The sequence below is a fragment of the Gossypium arboreum genome, chromosome 3, assembly GCF_025698485.1.
Source record: "Gossypium arboreum isolate Shixiya-1 chromosome 3, ASM2569848v2, whole genome shotgun sequence".
Taxonomy (NCBI): domain Eukaryota; kingdom Viridiplantae; phylum Streptophyta; class Magnoliopsida; order Malvales; family Malvaceae; genus Gossypium; species Gossypium arboreum.
In genome coordinates, this window is record NC_069072.1 from 12,897,339 (window position 1) to 12,919,945 (window position 22,607).

The 22,607-nt window shown below is 33.2% G+C and overlaps 2 protein-coding genes and 1 long non-coding RNA gene across 3 annotated transcripts; 2 read left to right on the forward strand and 1 right to left on the reverse strand.

The window, feature by feature from the left end:
• The first annotated feature begins 1,231 nt into the window (after positions 1–1,231).
• Positions 1,232–3,408, forward strand: LOC108456940 (protein PLASTID REDOX INSENSITIVE 2, chloroplastic). Its single transcript, XM_017755699.2, has 3 exons — positions 1,232–1,592; positions 1,717–1,812; positions 2,980–3,408. The coding sequence occupies exons 1-3, from the start codon at positions 1,329–1,331 to the stop codon at positions 3,166–3,168; spliced, it is 549 nt and encodes a 182-aa protein (XP_017611188.1). The 5' UTR covers positions 1,232–1,328; the 3' UTR covers positions 3,169–3,408.
• A 162-nt stretch (positions 3,409–3,570) lies between these two features.
• Positions 3,571–10,874, reverse strand: LOC108456938 (uncharacterized). The gene is made up of 13 exons (XM_053026235.1): positions 10,581–10,874; positions 9,921–10,317; positions 9,522–9,680; positions 9,074–9,157; positions 8,873–8,971; positions 8,518–8,610; positions 8,302–8,445; positions 7,465–7,572; positions 6,857–6,908; positions 6,758–6,773; positions 4,722–5,218; positions 4,405–4,572; positions 3,571–3,976 (listed from the first exon to the last, which is right to left on the reverse strand). The coding sequence occupies exons 2-13, from the start codon at positions 10,281–10,283 to the stop codon at positions 3,747–3,749; spliced, it is 2,013 nt and encodes a 670-aa protein (XP_052882195.1). The 5' UTR covers positions 10,284–10,317; positions 10,581–10,874; the 3' UTR covers positions 3,571–3,746.
• Positions 10,875–16,937: 6,063 nt separating this feature from the next.
• LOC128290263 (uncharacterized) lies at positions 16,938–20,813 on the forward strand. Its single transcript, XR_008279948.1, has 2 exons — positions 16,938–17,041; positions 20,638–20,813. It is a non-coding gene; the product is annotated as an uncharacterized LOC128290263 (long non-coding RNA).
• The last annotated feature ends 1,794 nt before the right edge of the window (positions 20,814–22,607 follow it).

Below are 22,607 nucleotides of genomic sequence, written 5' to 3' on the forward strand. Positions count from 1 at the left end.
CCGAAAGGCATAGTCGATGGACAACATGTGAATATTCCTGTACTACCCCTCGTTGGTTTTCTTTTGTAATTACATAAAGCATTAATAAATCAAATAAATTATTATAAATTGAATAATATTTTGTAAACAAAAATAAAATTTTAAGATTTAAAAAAATTAATAAATTTATTTTTAATTTAATAGTTACAAATTAATTGACATTATTAAAGATAAAAACTAACAATTTATTTAATTGAATTTATTGTTTTTAAATTTAAAATTTTAATAATAAAAATAAATTTAGAATTTTCAACAAGAATATAAATAAGTATAATTTAACAAATTTTTAATACATTATTTTAGTTTATATTTTTTTACTTTAATTCTTAATTTTTCCCAAACTAAAACAAATAAATTTTTTGTCACCCATAATGATGTAATGTTTAATGACTAAAATGAAAATATTTGACTGATAAAATTGTAAAAATAAAATAAAATTGGTGACTAAAACAAAAGCAACTAAAAGTTAGATAAGCAATTGAATAATTGCACCAATATTTTTATAATATGTTAAACAGTTGAAATTATAAACCTTTCAGTCTGACTCAATGGCTTTTTCACAATTTCTTTTTAAAAAACAATTTTCAACAGTAATAACAATAATAAATTAGCTTTTATAGGATTAGACATTTATGGTCGGAAAAATTGATGCTAAATAACAACCTTTTATGAAAGAGAACAACATAAAATATTTAATGGAAAAGTAGTATTTGGGTCTTTTGACTTAAATGAAATAGTAGTTAAAATTTTTATTAAAGATCTAATTGGTGTTACCCTATTCTTTACTTATAATATTGTATAAATACTGAAAAGTAATATTTCATAAAATTTCTCTTCATTGAATATAGATATCAATTTCTGGTCTTTTGACTTAAATGAATCGATGGTTAAAGTTCTTATTAACACTTTTATTTTTTTACATTATTGTTATGACATTTTAAAAAAAAAAACACACTTGGTAGCTATGTAATTTTAAAAATAATTTTATAATTAACTTGAATTTAACAAAAAATTAATAGTATTAACATTTGGACCTGAATTTTGAAATCTGAAAAATAAAAGGATTAAATTTCATGAAATAAAAATACAGGGATTAAATTCTTAATTTTCAAAAAGTAAAGGGACTTGTGGAAGATTTTAACCTTTTTCTTTTTCTTTAACTGTAGCACCTTTCAGCAGTGTAAACTAGAACTAAAACTAAAAATAAAAAGCATAGGGGTTTTAGGATAAACGTTAAACCCCCGAAGGGTAGTAGAAGAAGAAAAGAAGATAAGAGAAAGCAGAAAGAGATGGGTTCATTGAGCAAAGCTTTTCTCTCCTCCACGCTTCGCTCTCTTCCCTCCTTTTCTTCTCCCCCCACTCCTTTCTTCTCCTTTTCTTCTTCATGTTCATTCACTCCAAATTCTCCTTCCTTTGCATTCAAAAGCTCCTTCACTTCTTCTTCAACTAGCAAAGCCCCCACACCTAATTCTCTCTCTTTCTCGTCCATCACCTTCATTTGCAAAGCTGCCGAGTACAAATTCCCTGACCCAATTCCCGAATTCGCTGATGCTGTAAGTTCCCCTTTCTTCCTCTCTTCCCTTTAGCATGCGGTCGCCTTCCAATATCTCGGGTATGACCTTATGTTGACGGATAATTCACTTGTTGGGTTTGTTTTTTTCATCTATGGTACTTCAGGAAACGGATAAATTTAGGTCGCATCTGCTCAACAAACTATCCAAGAAGGATACGTACGGAGACTCGGTTGAAGAAGTTGTGGGAATCTGCACCGAGGTAGTCCTCTTTCTGTTTTCTTACAACATTTTCTTTTTATTTTGATTGTTGGTGGGGCGTGCGTATGATTGTTGTTTGAGTTGATATTGAAGATTACGCGTGATTGAATCTCTCTTATTTCAGAATATGACATCCTATTCATAATTATCACGATGACACTTGCTAAAGAAACTAAAACAACAATTTTATTACAAGGTTTGAACTTCGAACTTCAAATGAGATTATTATGAATGGGAATGACTTGGTTTTTCAGAACCTGTTTAAAATAGTTTCAATTGGTCAATTATGAGGTTGTCTGGGAAAACCTGACATTATAAGCTCACCATCAATCTTTTGACCTTTTTTTCTCTCATATTCCTTTGTCTCATAGCTAGTATGGTAATAACAGTTGGATCATATAGAACATACTCAGTCATAGGTAGCCCATTGTTCAAAAGAAAAGGAAGAAGAGGAAGTTAATCCTAGTACTGGCTTCGCATTGAAAAAACACACTGTTTCGTAAGGATCTTTAAGTATGCATTCCTGAACTATTTGGCATATATTGGTTTACAATTAACCAAAGAATATTCCGTGGACAATGCCACTTGAACATGTTTGTATGAATCAAGGAACAGGCAGAATGCTTGATAAATTCTAGTGAATCGAATGGTGTCATTTCATTCAATCCTAAACTTGTTTACAATTACCTTAGGTAGCACACTCTAGAGATGCCATGAACAGAAGGGATTCATGGACTTTGTTCGCACGAGGGTTAGAGGGCAGTAGTAACCTCTTTGCTGTTTGTCGTTCATGAGCAGAATTCATTAAAATAGAGATAATTGTGTGTCATTTGTTTAGTTATATAATATCTGCGTAAATAGAAAACCTAGGTATGTAGTCAAAAGAGTTTAAACAAATGTAATAGCTTATCCATAAAGGGGAATAAATAATGAATGAAAAGGCCTCCAGTTTGTGTTTTGTTGCTGTCATCAGAGACTGATTGTTGGAAGAATAAACGGAAAACAAGTCCTTTGTTCTTATTCGCAAAGAACAATATACTAAACCAGTACTTCTAATTGGTATGCAGTAATGGAATAAACATTTCATTTGAGCACTATCATATTGTTGTGGTGATCTATCTATTAGACAAGCACACAAATTATGTTGTTTCTGGTTTATTCTGAGCAGATATTTAGTACTTTCTTACATACTGAATACGGTGGTCCTGGGACACTCTTGGTCATACCTTTCATTGACATGGCTGATACTATAAATGAGCGTGGGTTGCCTGGAGGACCGCAAGCTGCACGAGCTGCAGTTAAATGGGCTCAAGATCATGTAGACAAGGACTGGAAAGAATGGACTGGCACCAATTAACATAGAATCGAAAAGCCTCCTTATATCAGGAATGTATGTTGTAAGAGCTAGTTCAGTATTGAAAATAGCGTTTATTCTTACCCTGCTTCCTTTCGAGATTGAGTTGTCATTGTGATTCTGTGTCTGAGCCAGTTTTGTTATCGTATGTAGTTTTGAGGAAGCTTTGTATCAGATATTCATGACCAGAATATGATGCATAGACAATTTTGCACTTTTAAGCTGTTGATTTTTAATTAGAAACTGTTGTATCACTGCTTCACAAATTTGAATACAAAGACAAGTTCATCCCCGTTATCTCTTGGGTGTTCAGAGAACTTAAAACTTGGTTCTTTGGATTAATATGAAAAAACCATGTTTCTCCAAATTGCTCACATCAAAAACAGGGAAATAACTAAAACATGATTACCTGACTAACCAGGAGGTATTTAGATTACTTAATAAGAAATAGAGCTTTGCAATCTATTGCAACCAGGTGGAAAACATTTACTGCTATACATTTTACATCCTACTAAGAAACAGTTAACAATGGACATCTGCCATAAACTAAACTTGTCTAATTGTATTTAAGAGAATCCAAGTTACAAATTTGATCGATTACGATTACGATCCATCATTTCTTCCCTATCAATAAATCGCTCCAAGAGCTCGCTCTCTTGCAAAACTAGGCAGTCTTCACTCTTCCCAAACCAGTCATAACGCCGCTTGGCAATGAAATCATAAACTGCATCCCTCAATGGAGTTGGAATTATCAAGAATGCACTTAAAGCGGAGTAGGGAAGTGGCAAGTATGATAGCACTCTCAATGCAGCTGCAGAACAATCAATTTCAGAAGGCAGGAAATAGACGTACATCAAGCAATAAAATTCTCAATCTGATAACCATCAAGAAATTAACTTCAGCGGGCATTATAAGCTTTTTTCATGGAAATATTGTTCATTTCATTGCATCAGGTCCAAATGCATCACATTAAACAGGAAATCTTTAGTAACCTAAAAGCCATTTGGAGTTCACATAAGTGGTTTTCTAGACTGCAAACAAATGCAAAAGAATTCCTAAAGTTTCAAACAATAATTTCTCCATGGCATATAATGGTACAACCAAAGAACTTGAGAAAAAGGCATTGAACATCAATTTCCAAGACAAACCCAACACAAAATCCATAACATACTTTAAAGTGAAAGACTGCAAAGAGGAAGGCATTAATATGGAAGCAAAATAAATGGTGAGAAAACTAACCTGTGGAACCTTGATGATAAAGACCAAGGCCTTCAATGAACACAAAACGACGAAGAACATCCTCTCGATCAACACCGCAAACTCTCAAGTATGGTTCAGCAGCCTTTGACTGCACACAGCAGAACTTGATCTTCCTGTGTTTGTCCGCTTTAATCACCCACTTAACCCCTTCGAAATAACAAAAACAACAGGACAAAAAAATTGTAAGCAAAGACTTGAAGGTAAACAAAACCCAATCCCTGGAGAACACTTAAAAAATTTTCATCAAAGAATGCGAAAAAGTAAAAAGAGGGGAAACAGAGAAAAGAAAAAAAAACCTTCGTGGCAAAGATGGCAGACCCCATCATAGATGACGACACGTGGTTGAAGGAGATCGGGCAAAAGAGGCTTGATGGTGGCTGATACAGGTGGGTCTGAGTACACCAGATCGCTTTTTCCAGAAATAACGGCGACATCAGTGGCAGTGCCGGCGAGGATTTTCTCTGAAGCAGAAGAAAGGGAAAATAATAATAAATATTTTAAAGAGAAAGGAGGGGAGGGTTTAGCTGTGGTTTTGGTGAGGTTTGCAATTCTTTTCATCAACATTGCCATAATTTCCCGTTTATGAAGTCTATTTGGAGTTGATTTGATTACGTTTTTGGTAATTGAGATGGCTCGTATTTCAGTTGGGCAGGCATACATGGTTGCTTTCTTGGCTTCCAAGTCGGCATGTGAAAGCAGGCCGGTGTTAGCCGTCGGATATAATGGGAACCATGTAAATGTTGGTTGGGCATCGTTAGCTCCGGCCCAACCAAATCTCATTTTAAATTGTTTAGGTTCAGATTATCTTATGCTGCCCAAAATAAAATAAATTGTTTGCCTTGAAATTAAATTTCAGTCATATTAAATCTTCCACACTTCCTTCCTCTTCATTTAAATATTTTCACTTAAACGATTGAAGACAGAAGCTTTGGATATTAATTATTTATATTTGAGATTTATTATGTATAAATATATATATATATAAATGAGTTTTAATATTATCATATGTTATAATCATAAATAAATTTTAGTTTAAGTAGCTTCGATTCTTATTTTATTTGTATCGTAATCGTTTGATTCTACATTTTGTTTTGGTTCTTAGTCCTCTAATATAATAATTTGATTTTACAATTTGTAGTTGCTTAAACATGTACTTGTATTTGTACTTATAAACTTCTAAAAATAATTTAATATCTCATTTGGTATCCAAGTTTGACACCTTTTTCTAATGTAGTACCAAAATTATTTTTGGTCTAACCTAGTCCATGTATTTGATATAAATCTATTTGTATATTCATAAAATAATTTTAAACATCACAAATCTGCAATCTACAATCTAAACCTTCTTCCCTAATCTCCGACCACCAGATCGTTATAAATCTAAAGTATATTCTTATATTCATCAATGAATACTAATCCACCGTGCCGATCCCCAAATCATTACTTAAAAATTATTAATCAAACCTTTTTTTAGAAAAACTTAAGAGCCTAATGACTTCAATAAAACTTTAGAATAATTCAATGACTTAAGTCAAAACCTTCAAATAATTTCAAAAAACATTTTGTAATTTTGTGAAGTGACCAAAACATAAAATATTTACCCAAAAAAAAAATTCTTTCAAATTTTAAATCTTCCTACAAGGACACACCAATAAATCCTTCCCTAGCCTTAAATCACAACGGAATCAGAATATTGCAGTGTCTATAAGCTGGTCTTCGCACATTTGTATAAAATAATGGTTATGGTACACTTTCTCTGCACTTCAATAATCAGGCAAAGGATAAAAAAGAGAAGAAGCAATATCAGAAAATTACTGAACCCCTTAAAGAGGGAATAAAGAATATCAAAGTCCTACAAAAGCATGACCATGGGTTCAATCCTGAACCATTTCACCCTAAACTTTCTACATTGGTATAAAATGGAAACCTGGAGTGGTTCACTGAAGAGTTATCTTAGGGCCATGGTAAATCTAGACCTTAATGGATTTCTCAGAATGAACTCACTCCCTTCCCTTCACTGTAGATGATCTTAGGTTCCCACAACAATCTGTAGAATAAGGATTTAAATAAAACCAAAATGTATGCCATTTGAATATGATACCCCTATTAACATGCGTCTGCCACAAACACAACTGAAATTCCTTTGCAGAGCCGAGCTAGAAGGCCAACAATAACATGATCTTTTGGGGTTTAAATGCAAAATTTTGCACCTACACAAGATCAAAATTTTAGCCAAAGAGTGACAAAATCCTTGACCTCATTTGTGTTTTATAAATATATTCTATAACAAACCAGAAAACTTCTGCCAGCACAATCAATGACTTAGGCCAACTCCTGGATTTGACCTTCTGCAAGGGTTAGAAAGATCTCATAAACATCCAGCATTTAATTGATTATGATAAATACCAAAATGGTTAAAACCAATCCTCACCAGCAAGTTTGACAGCCAAGTTGGCCTCAGCATCAGCCTCGCCATTCAGTTCCTTTCAGAGGTGAGCAAGAAAGGTTAAAATCATGCAATGCAACAAAAAGACAAAAGGGGGACCAAAAGATCTTATTCATGAGAATGCATTTCCAGAGCAATTGATTTCACTAAATTAGAATACACACTGAAAGGGAAGAAACAACAGTAAAATAACATTATTGCAAAGCCTGGTCTGAGGTTGTTTAGATTTGAGACTTGAGAACTATTGGTAAGACTGATCAAAACTGGTGTTTTAACACTGCAAATTATTTACAAGGTCTCATTTTTCATTCTGCGTTATCCAGGAGAAATACAAATGGCATTGAAAACAAACATTAGCCATCAGTTTCCATTTTACAGGCTCCCAGCCAAAAAGCTGGTACAATAGCCAAAGTATGCACTCCATAAAAGAGCTTAAATATAAGTAAAAGGAAAATTGTAGATGCAAGCTATGATCCAAACTTCAAAAACATCTTAAAGTATATCAATGATGGCACGACAAAATGGCCATAGTAGTCACAAGAAAAAGAAATTTTGCCCATCACTTTGCTATCAAGTATAAAAACTGGTCATACCCTTAAAACGTGATTGATCTGAAATGAAAGAAACTTATCCTTCAGTTTCATTGCTTGCTCATACAACTCAGACATGTGCTCATGTTTGACTTTCCATAAACCCTGCAGCTGTTCAAGGAAACAATAGTTGTAAGAATACCAGAACAAAACAGAAGCTAAGCTCCTTAACTTGAAATGATAATACTTCAATAAAATGAAAATAAACAACATAGCTCCAAGATTTAGGCACAATTATTATTATTTTGGTCAACCAAAATTTAGGCCCTTATTGAAGCCCAGGAATAGCAACAGTGGAGCTATAATTTTCCCAGAGACAATTTAGTTTGTCCCAGGTGACAGGCCAGCCAAAAGAGAAGAAAGATTTTCTTATTTTTGGAGGGTGTGGGGGGCAAAGGTTGGATTTAGGAAGCATGACAGAGGTAAAGAACAGGTGTGCATTCTAATAGGAAAGTCCATTAATCAGATAAAATACTCATCCCTTATAGAACCAAGTTATGAAGGACAATTATAAAGCTTTCTTGTTTTGAAAGTTTTTAAGAAAAAGGGAGAAGAGACAGTGCTTCCATGCTGAACCAAGTTGCTAACAAATTAATTGCCCGAAGGCTAAAACTCAAAACATCTAATAGAAAACAAATGGGGCCCTAAAATAGTCAACTAGCTTGCCAAAACTATTGCAATAGGTACGCCCCCTGAAATTGAAGTCCAATAACAGATTGGATAGCTTTACTCCATTTGTGCTGAAGCATTAACCTAGTTCCAGCATTATCATCCAGATTTTTCTTTCTGAGAAAAATAACATCAACAAAGCAACAATAAACAGATAGAAAGTTGGATTACCTGCATACAAACGAGCTTCGAGTCACCTCGTACACGAATGTTTGTATAACCTTTTCTAAGAGCATGTTTCAACCCTAAAATTATGGCGCGATATTCAGCAGCATTATTGGTTGCTATGCCCAAACCCTCGCGCAATTTGCAGATCTGTTCAAATAGCATATTATGGAAGGATTTACATGTGGAAAAGGTCTAATTTCTAAATGGTTAATTGCACACCACATTTCCAGCATCAGTTTTCAATACAGCTGCTGCACCAGCAGGCCCAGGATTTCCTTTTGATGCACCATCAAACTCAAGAATACAAGATTGCTGCCATAAAGACAAAAGTACAGGCATCAAAGCCTATTTTTGGAGCAAAAAAGCATCACTTAATCTTGGTAAATTAATTCAGACACCCTTCTCTCTCGCATAGGAAACCCTCTTATGTTGTTTGAGGAACTATATTCAACCATCTACTTGAAAAAAAAAAAAAAAAAGACAATGGCCTTCAAGACTATCTCCCCAATTCTGTGAATGAAGTTGATGCCAATATTCACCAACATAATCAGTTGTCACTACCAAATCTACTTACATGACCAGAGGATGTTATTTGAGCCTCAGCATGTGGATCCAACTTGAAATGCTTTCTCACGGGATCGGCTACGGCTATTGAACCAAGTGATCCCAGTCCCTACAAAAGGTTAAAGGTAAAACACTGAAAAATAGTGTCACACCCAAACTTGTATGATATTAATAATGATGTGCTCAGGGAACATTAAAACAGCTAACCTACCCCATACTCTGACTGAAGCATATCCTGTGGTCTCTTTTTGGTTGCATCATTATGAGATGTTTCACCTTTAGAAGAAGCTGGCTCCTGAAACACAAAAAATTAGGAACATTGGCCTTCGAATCTATAGGAGCCAATATCTTCACCTTCTCTGGATGGTATAAAACAGCCTTTGTGATACAGTTAACATGTGAAAGAAAGAAACTAATCAAAGAACAAATAGATTGATCATCGATGGCCTCAAAACCTCCAAGCAGATCACATTAATTGGGAGATGCAAGTTTTAGGTGCAATTGCTGTCACAAGAACACATTCAAGCAAACAGAGACATGGATGCAGGTGAAGAAAAAAAGGAAGACAACATCAAAATCTTTTTTTTCTTTTTCTGACAGACTTGTTCAAACAAACAACAAGTTTGCAGTATGCATAAGGTTCATGCTCAAGGTCTCACCTGGAAAGGGCAGGGCATGAGCGCTCCAAAAAGATCTTCTTTCACATCTGCAGCTCTAATAGTGTAGAAAGCATTCTTAAGCCCACAGGAAGACAGATATATTTCAGTTTCCTTTGTCAAAGAGTAGCCTTTGTAGACACTGACCGGAGGATCACATATCTACTCCAAAAGAACAATAACATGTCAAAGTTAACAGAACAGCGAAAAGGAGAAACACAGTATCTAAATTTGAAAGACTGCTATGTTATTTGCATTACAATTATTATGTCATTTCATTGAAATCTAAAAAGCACATAAGTATTAATATTCCAATTTGCAATAACACAGTATAGCACAATAATTAGCCTAAAAGTAAATCAACTTTAGGTGACATTAGAAAAAGGAAGTAAGAAGAATTACCGAGGATCCAACTTGGGCCTGACAATCAGCAAAGCTCTTGAAAACACCAACAACATCTCCCTTTCTCACTACAAAGAATGCATCTTTCTCGTTTTCCATCACCGGTGGTTGTTCAGGATGAACTTTTTTAGTCCTGGATGCTTTTTTTGTGCTACTACTACTATTACTTTTCCGGGAAAAGTAACCCTGAGGGCGAAATCTTGTCAACAAGAACTCTAAATCCACAGTCTTAACACCCGCGTGCTCAAAATTTCTTTTCCATAAAGGAACATGGCATTGGTTCAAAGAAGTTGTTGCAATGAAATTACCAGCCTTTCTAAATAAAGCTGTGCCATTAGCACGCACGTGTGGCAGGCAGTTCATCAGAGAGTAAAATTGCTCCGCACTGCCTAAATTTCTAGAGTTAAAAAAAAATATAAGTTTCTAACTAAATGACTGATATACCGAATTGTTTGTAGCATTTCGCGTTTAATCATTTCTATTGATAAGCCCTCCCCCCCCAAAAAAATAGAATAATTTTTTCATCTGCTTTTTCAGCAATGGAGACTTTCATAGCAATAGCTAGAGGAGCGAAATAAACCCTAGGTAGGAAATTGAGAAAGAAAGCCAAAGACAAAAAAGGGAAAGGGCCAAGGAATGAGATATATTGTTAGAACATACCATTACCAATGTAGGAGACGAACTGGAAGTAGCCTTCTTCTGCTAATATTCACGCCGGAGAGTGACGGAAAAAGATGGGTTCCGGGTGGTTTAAAGAAGAAGTGATAAATGGAGTTCTGCTGATATCCAATCGTCCTTGAAGAGTTTTTAGTTACCTGTTTAGTTAAGCTCGTCTCTATCTATTCTCTCTCTCTTTTTTTTTTCCCTGAATTAAGCAATCCAAACTTATCTAACTGTTCTTGGAACACCTAAGTCTAAATCTTCAAGTAGTTTGGGCTCCTATGATGCCCATTTGTTCATGGGTTTGGTCCCCTTAAACACCTTTCAGTTGGCATGTAAAAATCAAAACAGAACACATAAGCCACATGCCCGCATGAAAATTTTTAACTCCATATGTTTCATTTATATAATTTTTTTAATGTTTTAATCAGTACATTCGTTAGTCTCGTAAATACATATCACAAATTATTATTCATATTAAATACATATAACAATTTAGTTCCTACTTGTGGACTAAAAAAAAATTTACTAGCAATGCAATTGCTTCTACTTGAAAGAGAATATAGAATGCATTTGAAAAGTCATTCAGTAATTAAATTTAAGTGTATTAATTATTATTATACATGTGTGGCATGTTTAATTAACCATTATAATTAGTAAATTTAACTACATTTACACTCTCCCATTCTTAAGTAAGGGTTTGGAATTGAAGGAATTATATGAATAATTACTTTTGATGACTTTCTATTATTATTATTTAGTAAAAAGAAACTATCAAAGATAATATTAAGAATTAAGATATAATTGTACTATGCCAACCATGTCTTGTAATTATAATTAGCAATTATATCCAAACACACCCATAACCAAATGGTAATCTCTATGATTTGAACGATGAAAGTTATAAAATTTAAGCAATCTATATTGAGATTTGACATTGCAGCCCATTTTACTCATCGGCCTAGCTACATGGGGCTGCATATTTACTTGGTCACTAATGCTTAGTTTTTCAGCCACACGAGAACGAAGATTCAACAACAGCTTCTAACTGATCTAATGATGAAATGTGGTATCGAATCCTCGAGAAATTCGAAGCAGTTTATTTACGTCCTCATCTTCAAGAGATTAGTTCTTAATGAGGATTTGAGTTCCAACTTTTCAAACCCTTCCTCTATTCTCAGCTCTTTTATCCAAAAAGGAAAATTCTTGCCAAGTGCTACTTAAATCGCTTATACAATTCTTTTTTAGATAAACTATACAAATAGTTGTTTAATTATGTTCACGTTCTTGTTTTAGTCACTCAACTTTAATCATTTTCAATTTAGACATTAGTGTTTGAATTCATTGCTGTTTTGATCACCGTCGTTAAATTGATAACGGGGAACATTTTTCTATCTGGTATAATTGTACATTTAGTCCTCAATACTTACATATTCTATCAATTTGATTCTAATTCTATAAATTTGATCCTTAAACTTCTTAACAAAAGCTTTCAACATTTAAAATAGAGGCATTCCACATCTATAAATTTGTAAAACGCAAAAAAGAAAAAAAAATCCACATTTAATTAATACACACATCTAGCTCGTGTAATTTATCCTAATAGTTAGGTATATCAATTAATTTATGCACGGATTTGAAATGTATATATAAATTAAAAATGTTAAATATATTAAATATATTTTATGATTGATCTTATAATTAAGTTTAAATCATTTTATATATTTTATACTTCAATATCTTATTTGATAAAATTAATGCCTTAAATCATTGATATATATATATAATTTCCTAGATTAAACATATATGAAAAAGTGTTTATAAAAATCTATTAATTTTTATTTATGAAATCTATTTGTAATAAACATCTTAATTTTTTTAAAAAGCGTTTCTAAAATTTGTTTAATTTTTTCAGAAACCTGTTTTAAATTGTTTTCAAAGTATAAAAATCTATTTTGAAATTATATTATTCACATAGTTTAAAATTAAAATTTTAGATTCAAGTATTGTACTTAAAAAATAAATTATTTTTAATTTATTAATAGTTGGATAGCTACTAATGTAATTTATCTTAAAAATACTCAGAATCCCATATTTATAAATTACAAAATGATTAAATATATTTTGATTGATACACGTACATTTAACTCGTGTATTGCACAAGTGTGTTTTATTGAATGGGATATAAAAGGGTGTTTTTGTTTTCTTGAGATGTCTCTTGTATTGCTTACAAATTATATACTTATTAGGTTAAGTGATGAAAATTTTAATATCTAAAATTTTATGTTTGAGTATTGTCAATTAGAAAAAAAAAAAAAGAAGCTTTATTGGGTTAGCTCGATACCGATATAAAGCCTCTTACCATTTGTTTTATTGGTGAAGTTTTTTCTAGGGGATTTACAAATTTATGTGGAATGCCTCTCTTTTAAAAGCTAAAAGCTTTGGTTAGGAAGTTCGAGGATGAAATTGATAAAATTTGTAAATGTGAAGAGTTAAATTTATTGAATGATAAATCAATTAGAATCAAATTGATAGAATATGTAAGTATTGAGGACTAAATGTATTATTATACTAATTATGGAAAGGCTTTTTGTTTCAATTTAACGACGGATGATCAAAACATGAACAAATTCAAACGGTAGTACCTAAATTAAAAAATTTTAAAGTTAAATAACCAAAACGAGAAAGCAAACATAGTTGGGTGACCACTTGTATAATTTACTCTAAAGGTGAGATGGATAACTGACGGCAGTAGTAGATACTAGTGGGAGGAGCACATGCAGCTGGTGTCCACATGCTGCTAGCAAAACCCAAGTTGAGGGCAGGCTAGCCCACTTATATCTTAGTGCAAGGCCCATTTTCTACAGTTGGCTGGTCATTATTCATTTCATTGTAGACCCTAAGTAAAGATGCTACCTAACCTTTGTAAATCGTATATGATGTTCGTCGAAAAATAACCCTAAACTTGGGGTTGAAGCAGACGTAAATCCCTGCAACAAGGGGACACAAACCCTGATGTCCATTCCTACTGGATACGCTCCATATCTTGCCTTTCTTTTTTTATTAGATGTTAAAAACTAAGAAACAAATGAAGTGGCAAACCCTAATAAATCAATTGGACAAAGGATGTTTTAGTAGACAAAACCAGAAATGCTAGGCTGTTTAGTAGACCCCAGTAGTTTAGTGTCCATACCATTCTTCTTTTTTCTCTTTGATGGAAGTGTCCATACCGTTCTTGATTTGGAGTTTGGTGTGTGGGATGGAATAGAAAGTGGAGGGCATTGTTCCATGGATGTTGGCATTTGGTACCTTGAGCTTTTCATTAGGTCTTGTTTAAGGATTGGATTCCTTGATATTAGGTAGTATTTTGATAATGTTATTTTACAACAAAGGCTTATTTAAAATCTGCATCAAGCTTGAGATTTATCATATATTATTAATAATTGGTGAAAGGATTGTATGAAATTATGATTCCACGTTATTTCTATTCCTTTTCAATCGGAGAATAATAAATCAGATTTTTTCTCCTAAAAAAATCAAATTCAACTAAAAATACTAAAAATTAGGATAAAAAATCTTATTTTTCATTCTCGTATTAGAAAGGGATAGAGATGATATAGAATTACAGCTTCAAATAATCCTTTCCTTATTTGATGAAATGAAAAATTTCAGTCTCAAAATTAATAGAAATAATTAAAAAATCAATTTAAACTCATTTAATATAAATATTTTGACTTTAATCTCTTAAAATTTTATAATTTTATTTTGATCCATTTAAATAAAACTTTTAATTTTTAAAATTTTTAAAATCGATTCAAATAATTAATTTACTGATTTAATTAAAAATCATAAAAAACCAATTCAATTATGAAATCAAATTAACTAATTTAAATTTTGAAAATGAAGAAGTATGGGGAAATGATACCCTCTAATCAAGGCCCAGAATATTTCTTTTTATAAAAATATGTATATATTCAGTTTGATTTGACATGGCTGTTTCAATTCAAAATTAAGAGGTTTGAAACTTGTGCCAGTATTGTGTGACTGTGAGACAAGTTGGTCCCTATCGGGTGGTTGACAGGTTTTTATAGATATATACTGCATTAAAAGGATGCAAAGTTAAGTCAAATTAAGAAAATGGCGATGCCTTTTTAACTGATCTTATTCAGCATTAAGCTTCCACTTATCCAACAAGGTGGTTGAGATTTCAAAATAGCTGGGTTACAATATCAGACAAACCTTTTGATGAATAAAACACTATGAAAACCAGTAACAGAGAGTTGGACAAGCCGATTTGTCAATTGCTTGCCTTGATTTATGCACAATTCCTAATTGAATTTTTTGTTTATCATTTAGGTAGAAGGTCATGGCATTCACTCTTCCAGTATATGATGTTGACAAATCAATATTGAAGAGGACAGAAATGAGTTATAAATATGTACTTGGATCCCCAAAATAGAAATGCTTTTCTTTCTTTTCCTAATAATTTACCACTATACTATTTATTATGCTATTCTTTTCTTGGATTTATATCAGAAACAGGTCTTGGGAGTTGAAATTTGTGGGGATAATGTATGTACTCACATGCTCAGTATACCCTCAATAATTGGGTATGGTGAACAATTTAAATACACATACTAAAATCTCTGGTTTTGTCCAAATATTCACATAGACTTGGTTGGAAAAGTAGGATAAATTTGAAGGAGATTAAATAAATTATGTAGCCACTTCAAAAAGAAGACAGACTCATTATGATCGAGTTATAGATAACATATTAGTTTAATTAAAACAATAAAAGCTACCAAACTTTATAGGCTGCTAAACAATAACCTAAGGAAAGCTGGGTTTGATATTAAAAATATATAAATTTGGTTTGTATCCGAAAAAGCAATAATATAACTTAATTAGTGGGATCATCATATTTGACAAGTTTGGATCATTATTTGTACTTTGAAATTTGTTATTAGAGTAAATAACACAAAAGGTATTGAGAACAGAAATTCAACAGTATTTGTTCAATGTGGTTATCCCATTCGACCGACCAAAGTCCCAAAGGCAGTTTATGGGTCCTATATATGAATATTGTTTATGTTTGAGTGTGCTGAAATAGTCTTAGATAGGAACAGGTACCAGAATCCTAAGGCCTATATATCACCATCAAGGGTCCAATTTCTATCACAATATTTCTTTTCTAAAATAAATAACTGCACCTATTGTTATTATTATGTTATAAACAAAACATAGACGATTGGGAAGAAGAATAAAGAGAAATAAAGAATGCAATTCTTGTGCTTATATTTTCTCATTCATTTCAATCACTCCAACTCCATAGTATAAGATAGAGTAAATGATAATCATAAAACTTACGAAATCAAACATAAATAAATTAGATAAACTAATATTATGGGTATCCACAATCATTTATATTATTTATACCCTTTTTCTTAGATATTATCATTAAATTACGTACTTGGTTAAAAATTTTAGAGGTATGTTTGGATGAAGAATTCATAGGAGGAATTTCATTTGTATCAAAGTTTTCAAAATTTTAAAAATTATGTTCTTGAAGTTGCATTTTCAATTCCATAAGTTCCTTCGGTGCCATGCGGTAGGGATAGGGAGCAATAAACACCGGAGCTATTCCAAGCAATACCTCAATTTCGAACTCAACCTCCTTATTCGGTGGCAACCTCGACAATTCCTTGGGAAAAATGTCCAGAAATTCTCTAACTATCCGAATACTCTCAACAAAAGATTCCACAATACTTGTATCATGCACATAAGCCAGAAACGCTTCACACCCTTTTCGAACTAACTTTTCGGCTACTCGATCAAAGATTACATTAGAGAGGTAATCTTGGCGCTCACCAACCATTACTATCTCTACATCATTTCATTTTTCAGAGTTACCCTCTTAGTCACACAATCCAAACTGACTTTGTGACATCCCTAATTTGACCCTAGTCAGAAAGTGGTTTCGGGACCACAAAACTGAGACATAAAAATAATTTAATATTCATTTTGATGCCTATAATATGTGTTAATTCATGTGTGACATTTTGATGTTTTAACTTAGAGTTATAAATGTGAATTTCACTAAAAGGGCTTAGTAGTAAACTTTGAAAGTATGATGGGAAATGTGTGATGACTAGTTGATTCATGCATGCAAAATAGTGGAGTTGCATGTCAAATTTCCCTTTTAATGTTAGTGGAAGGTAATGATGACTTTGTTTTGGCATTTTGTGCTTTGTATGTTAGTAAATAATGTTAATAATTTATTTGTTTATATTAAAGAAAATGGTTTCATAAAATAGAAATAATAAAAGTTAATAAAATAAATGAATAAAATATGTTTGAGGTGAAAATAACAAGGCCATTTTCTTCTTCTTCTTGCCGTGAGTTGAGAAAGAAAATAGAAACCTTTGAGCTTAGGGCATTTGGCAAAGAAGGCTTCAAATAAGGTAAGATTCATGTTATTTTCTTTGAAAATTTGTGAATTTTGGTTGGTTTTGAAGCTTGCAACAAGACCCATGTGAAAATTTTTGTGTTCATGAAGCATGTAGCAATCGGTCATGAGCTTAATGGGGTATATTTTGTATGTTTGATGATTTTGGGAGGATAATTGATTCTAGTTGAGTATGAACAAACTAAATGTGCTTGATGGCTCAAATGAGCTTGGAAAGTTGGCCAATGTTGTTTAAGTTCATGAATTAGGGCATAATTTCTTTCGGCAAACTAGGATAAATTGTAAAAAAAAAAATTCTTAGCATTAATAGCATTTGCTTAATTGGTGAATTGAACTTTGAGTGGATAGGGTGAGCCCTTGTGACTATGTTGATTGTGAAAATCGGCAATGTGGGGGCTTATACAAAAATTAATGTGTATTGATAATAGTTGTATGAGAATTATTCAAATTAGCACCTAAGTGATAAATTGATTATGTAATTGGGTTGATTGTTGCATTCGACCATGAATTCAACTTGTCATTTGAATTGGTAGATAAATGCCGCATATTAAGTTGAATAATTAAATTTAGTTTTAGCTTGATTTTGAATGAATATAAATTGAGATGTTCTTTATGTGTTATCCGAATTAGTTGTTGAATAAGATATTGGGCTACACTTAGTGAAAGTGTTGAATGAATATGAATTATGTATATATATGCCTTATGTATGTACCATGTACACATAAGGACATTTGGCAATATGATTAAATTCTTGTATAAGGAAGAATGATAAATTAAGTGACTCTTTGCTTGTGAATGTGAATTAGATATAGATTAAATAAGCATGAAATCGAGTCATGGCATGTTTTATTAATTAATACATATTGAAAATGATATGTGATTGCCAAATGTGATTGTCAAGTGAATAATATTAGTTAAGTACCTAAGCCAATCTATTGTTTCACTTAAGCTTAAGAGCAAAGAGGATCAAAGTCGGATAAGGTAAAAGAGAAAGTAAACGAATAGCCGTGGATATCTAGTCATTGACCACTTCCGAGGTAAGTTTTAAGTGATTAAACGTTGAGTAAATTCAATCATAATAGAACATATTGAGTTAATTTAATAAGATATGATGGGCCATGATATGTTCTAAGCTCAAATGGTAAGTTCTTAAGTGTTTGAGCTTGGAAATTTAAGTGTAATTTGAAATAATCTGTTTAGGACAGCAGCAGTAACGTGACTTTAGAAAATCACCATAAATTTATGGACTTGAATTAGAGGCTGAATAAAACATGAAATTAAATCTTAATGAGTCTAGTTTCTTATAAAAGAAACCGTGTAAGCAAAGGAATTTCCGATAATGAGATATTTAAAGTTGTGTGAGACAGTGCAGAATGACACTGTAATCCTCTGTTTTGTTTTTAGAAAATCATTATAAATTGTAAAAAAATTTTTAAAATACAAAATTTATATGCTAGATGCCTTAGTGAGTCTAGTTTCAAATGAAATAAACTAGAACATATTTTGAATTTTTTACAATGAGAAATTTGATTCGTAGTGAAGAGTGGTCAGAATAGTCAAATAGTGAAATAGGGGAAACTTTAAGAAAAATCTGGTATTGATTGGCCAAACCAAAAATTTTGAAAATTTGTTGGATAAAATATATATGAGTCTATTTTCAGGGAAAATTAACGGCACTTCATTTGGAGTTTCGTAGCTCCATTTACGAATAATTTAATGACTGTTGCTCAGGAAAAACAGCTTGTGCTGAATTTGTGATTATGTTGTAAACCTTAATAAAACTATTTGAGTTGCTTATAAGCTATCGATCAAAAATTGGTAATCAAAGTACCAAATCCGTATTAAAGTGAAGCTATAAGCCGTAAATGACTAGTATACCTAGTCAATTTTGTTATGATGAAATTGATGTACAAGATATGTATATGTGATAAGGCCTAATGGCCAATGGGATGAATGTGAAAGTGTATATATGTGACAAGGCCTAATGGCCGATGTGATGAATGTGAAAGTGTATATATGTGATAAGGCCGAATGGCCAATGTGATGAATGTGAAAGTGTATATATGTGATAAGGCCGAATGGCCAATGTGATGAATGTGAAAGTGTATATATGAGATAAGACCTAATGGCCGATGTGATGAATGTGAAAGTGTATATATGTGATAAAGCCTAATGGCCAATGTGATGAATGTGAAAGTGTATATATGTGACAAGGCCTAATGGCCGATGTGATGAATGTGAAAGTGTATATATGTGATAAGGCCGAATGGCCAATGTGATGAATGTGAAAGTGTATATATGAGATAAGACCTAATGGCCGATGTGATGAATGTGAAAGTGTATATATGTGATAAAGCCTAATGGCCAATGTGATGAATGTGAAAGTGTATATATGTGACAAGGCCTAATGGCCGATGTGATGAATGTGAAAGTGTATATATGTGATAAGGCCGAATGGCCAATGTGATGAATGTGAAAGTGTATATATGAGATAAGACCTAATGGCCGATGTGATGGATGTGAAGGTGTATATATGTGATAAGGCCGAATGGTCAATGTGATGGATGTGAAAGTGTATAAATGTGATAAGTCCCGAAGGGCATTTGTGCCAGTACTATATCCGGGTTAAGATCCCGCAGGCTTTATGCGGGAATATTATTCTGAATTAATGTCCGTAGGCTTCGTGCTCGTACTATATCCGTGTTTTGAAGACCAAGATTCAAGTAAGACTTTGATAGTGAGTATCCATGATGAAGTTACCATCAAATAAGTATTACGTATTTAAAGATGTTCAGTGCGTATTACTTTACTCGTCGGTGGATTGATTTCAAAGTGAATTATTAGTATCAAAAAGGTATGTAAATGTGATCAATATTATAACTTCAAATATGAGAATGATCTAATTGGTAATGGTATGCTTGTATAATGAAGTATGGGATGAAATATTCTTATGTATTAGTGCATATTCTGCCCAAAGGCCTTATGATTTGAGTACGGGTTGGGTTCAGCTAGATGTGCCAGTACAAGGTAAGGATTATATTCTGTAAACTTACGTATATGTAATAAGGAATATGTTTGGTTCTTTAGGTGCCTACAGTAATTTAGTACTTGTCATGTTGAAATACTTGAAAATATGGATGTGATTATGAACAAGTGGAAAGGATTATTGAAAGTTGTAAATTGATGAAGAATGTACTTACCATGTGAATCCAACTTCAGTTGATGAAGAATGTGCTTTGGAAATATTCGACCATCTAGGTCACTATTGTACGAAAGTATATATATGTGAGAGTTAAGTGATGCGTTTATTGATATTATAGTTCGAGATGAAGCTCTAGATTAACTTCATCGAACAGTTGAAATGAATGACCAAAGATATTGAATGAAAACACTTTGCGACTTAAAGCTCAAGGCTAAAGAAAGGCGAATTAAATTATGTGAAATTTTGGTTAGGTATATTGGGTCAAATGAGATTTTATCTAGATTAAGTATATGTGAAAAACGTCATTGATTCAACAAAATTATTGTTTTGCTTAAAACTTACTAAGCTTACGAAAGCTTACTCTGTTCGTTCATGTTTTTGGTCTGTAGGTTGTGGATTCTGACTACTAGCTCGGGGATCGTCAGCACTTTATCACACTATCTACCATTACGGTAGCCATGAGATTGGATTATCTTATGGCATGTATAGAATAATTTGGTTATTGTATATAAGCCATGCGAAAATGACATCTTTTGAATGTTTACTTATAGAAGTTTACATTTTATCCCTGGCTGTGTTTAGTGTTTATCCAAATGAATGATCAAAAAAAAAAAATTTACTGTTCTGTCATGAGTTACAAGTCCGATAATGCCCCTTACTTATTCCGGCGATGGTTACGGGATAGGGGTGTTACAGACTTGATGCTCCATAAGCCAGTCCATACCCAGATTCAAATCAAACTCCTCGAATGATTACTCCATCAGATTAGCCGAAAACACAACACCTTGGATATCTAACAGACACCTTCTATACACCTTACTAACTTGTACAGACTGACTCAACGGACTAATCATAGAAATCCCATTAGAAGTATCATCAACAGGAATCCCCAAATTACCAGAAACCATACTAGCTATGTATGAATGCGTAGAACCAACATCAATCAATGCAAAAAAAGGAAGAGAATGGATAGTGAATGTATCAATTATCACATCGGTCACACTTCTATCCATGCGGTGCCTAGCTGCATACACTAATGTAGGTCGTCTCATAACGTAGGTGTCTCTCCTCATTCTAATTAGCACTTCTGCCCAGTACTCTCTGTCGGCGACCCATACCATTACCACCCCTAGCCTGACCACGAACCCTGGATGGCTGATGAACTACTCTTTGTAGTTGAACCAAACTCAGAGCTAGAGCTTGCAACTTATCAACCAAATATGAATAGTCCTTAATGCGGTGCTCCATAAACCCGCACCAAAGACAAGCTCCCAACCTCCTTCAACACTCACCCAAATGGCATCTACCACAACCACCACAAATCTAAATCCCACATTAGTAGGACTCAAATCCCTTCTTATTTTGACCCATCAATGTGCTTAATTTCCTTGGTGATCTTAGTCTTTTTCACTAGCGTTTCGAAAACTCTCTCTTGTTGTGGAACCACTAACACTTTTAAGTCATATCTAATCCGTTCTCAAAGCAGACACTTTTATCATACTCGACTACCAAACTCTGAGCGTACCTGCTCAGCCTCAGAAATTTGGCCTCATACTTGGCTACAGTTTTATCACCCTAAGTAAGGTCGATAAACTCTAACCTCTAAGCATCAATATACTTCACCGCCACATACTTTTTCTAGAAGACACTTTGAAAGAAAGCCCAAGTCACTCCCTCAACTGATTGCCACCATTGACATGCTTCATCGCAAAGTAGGGATACCACACCCTTCAATTTCTACTCGGGGGTGCAGTTTAAGTCATTCATTATTCTCTTGGTAGCCTCTAGCCAATACTTAGCTACTGTCGAGGTAGTCCTAAAGATACCCTTAAAAAAATCAGCCCCATTCGATCAGAGTCATTCGTTATCGACCTTCGACTAATAGATCCAGTTCGGATCCCAGTACCCTCTAAAGCACCCTAAATATAGCTTGGGACAGTGTGTCTCTCCAACAGTCTAAGCTTGACACTCGATCTTAGCAGTAGGTATCCCAACAGTCTTACTTGTATCTAAATTGGGCGTGTTGTCCATCAAATATAGCTCAGATCGAGCCTCTCTTTGGCACCCACCGTGCCCACAGTTACCAAATCCATCGGTTCTACGCATACTTATTATGCTAAGTTATCTACAATTCAAAATTTTATGTATCAACTTAAGTTTATTATTGAAAACCCTAAGTCTACAGTTTTATCATAAGTTTTTATAAGGTTATTGTAATCTTTAGCTAAAGTAGAGTAATTCTAGCACTATAGTGTTTTCAAGATTATCAAGTATAGCTAAAGCAGAAGTACTTATAGGACCGGCGTCGGAAACTTGGATTCATTTTTTTAGACTCAATTATCAGAACTAATAAAAAATA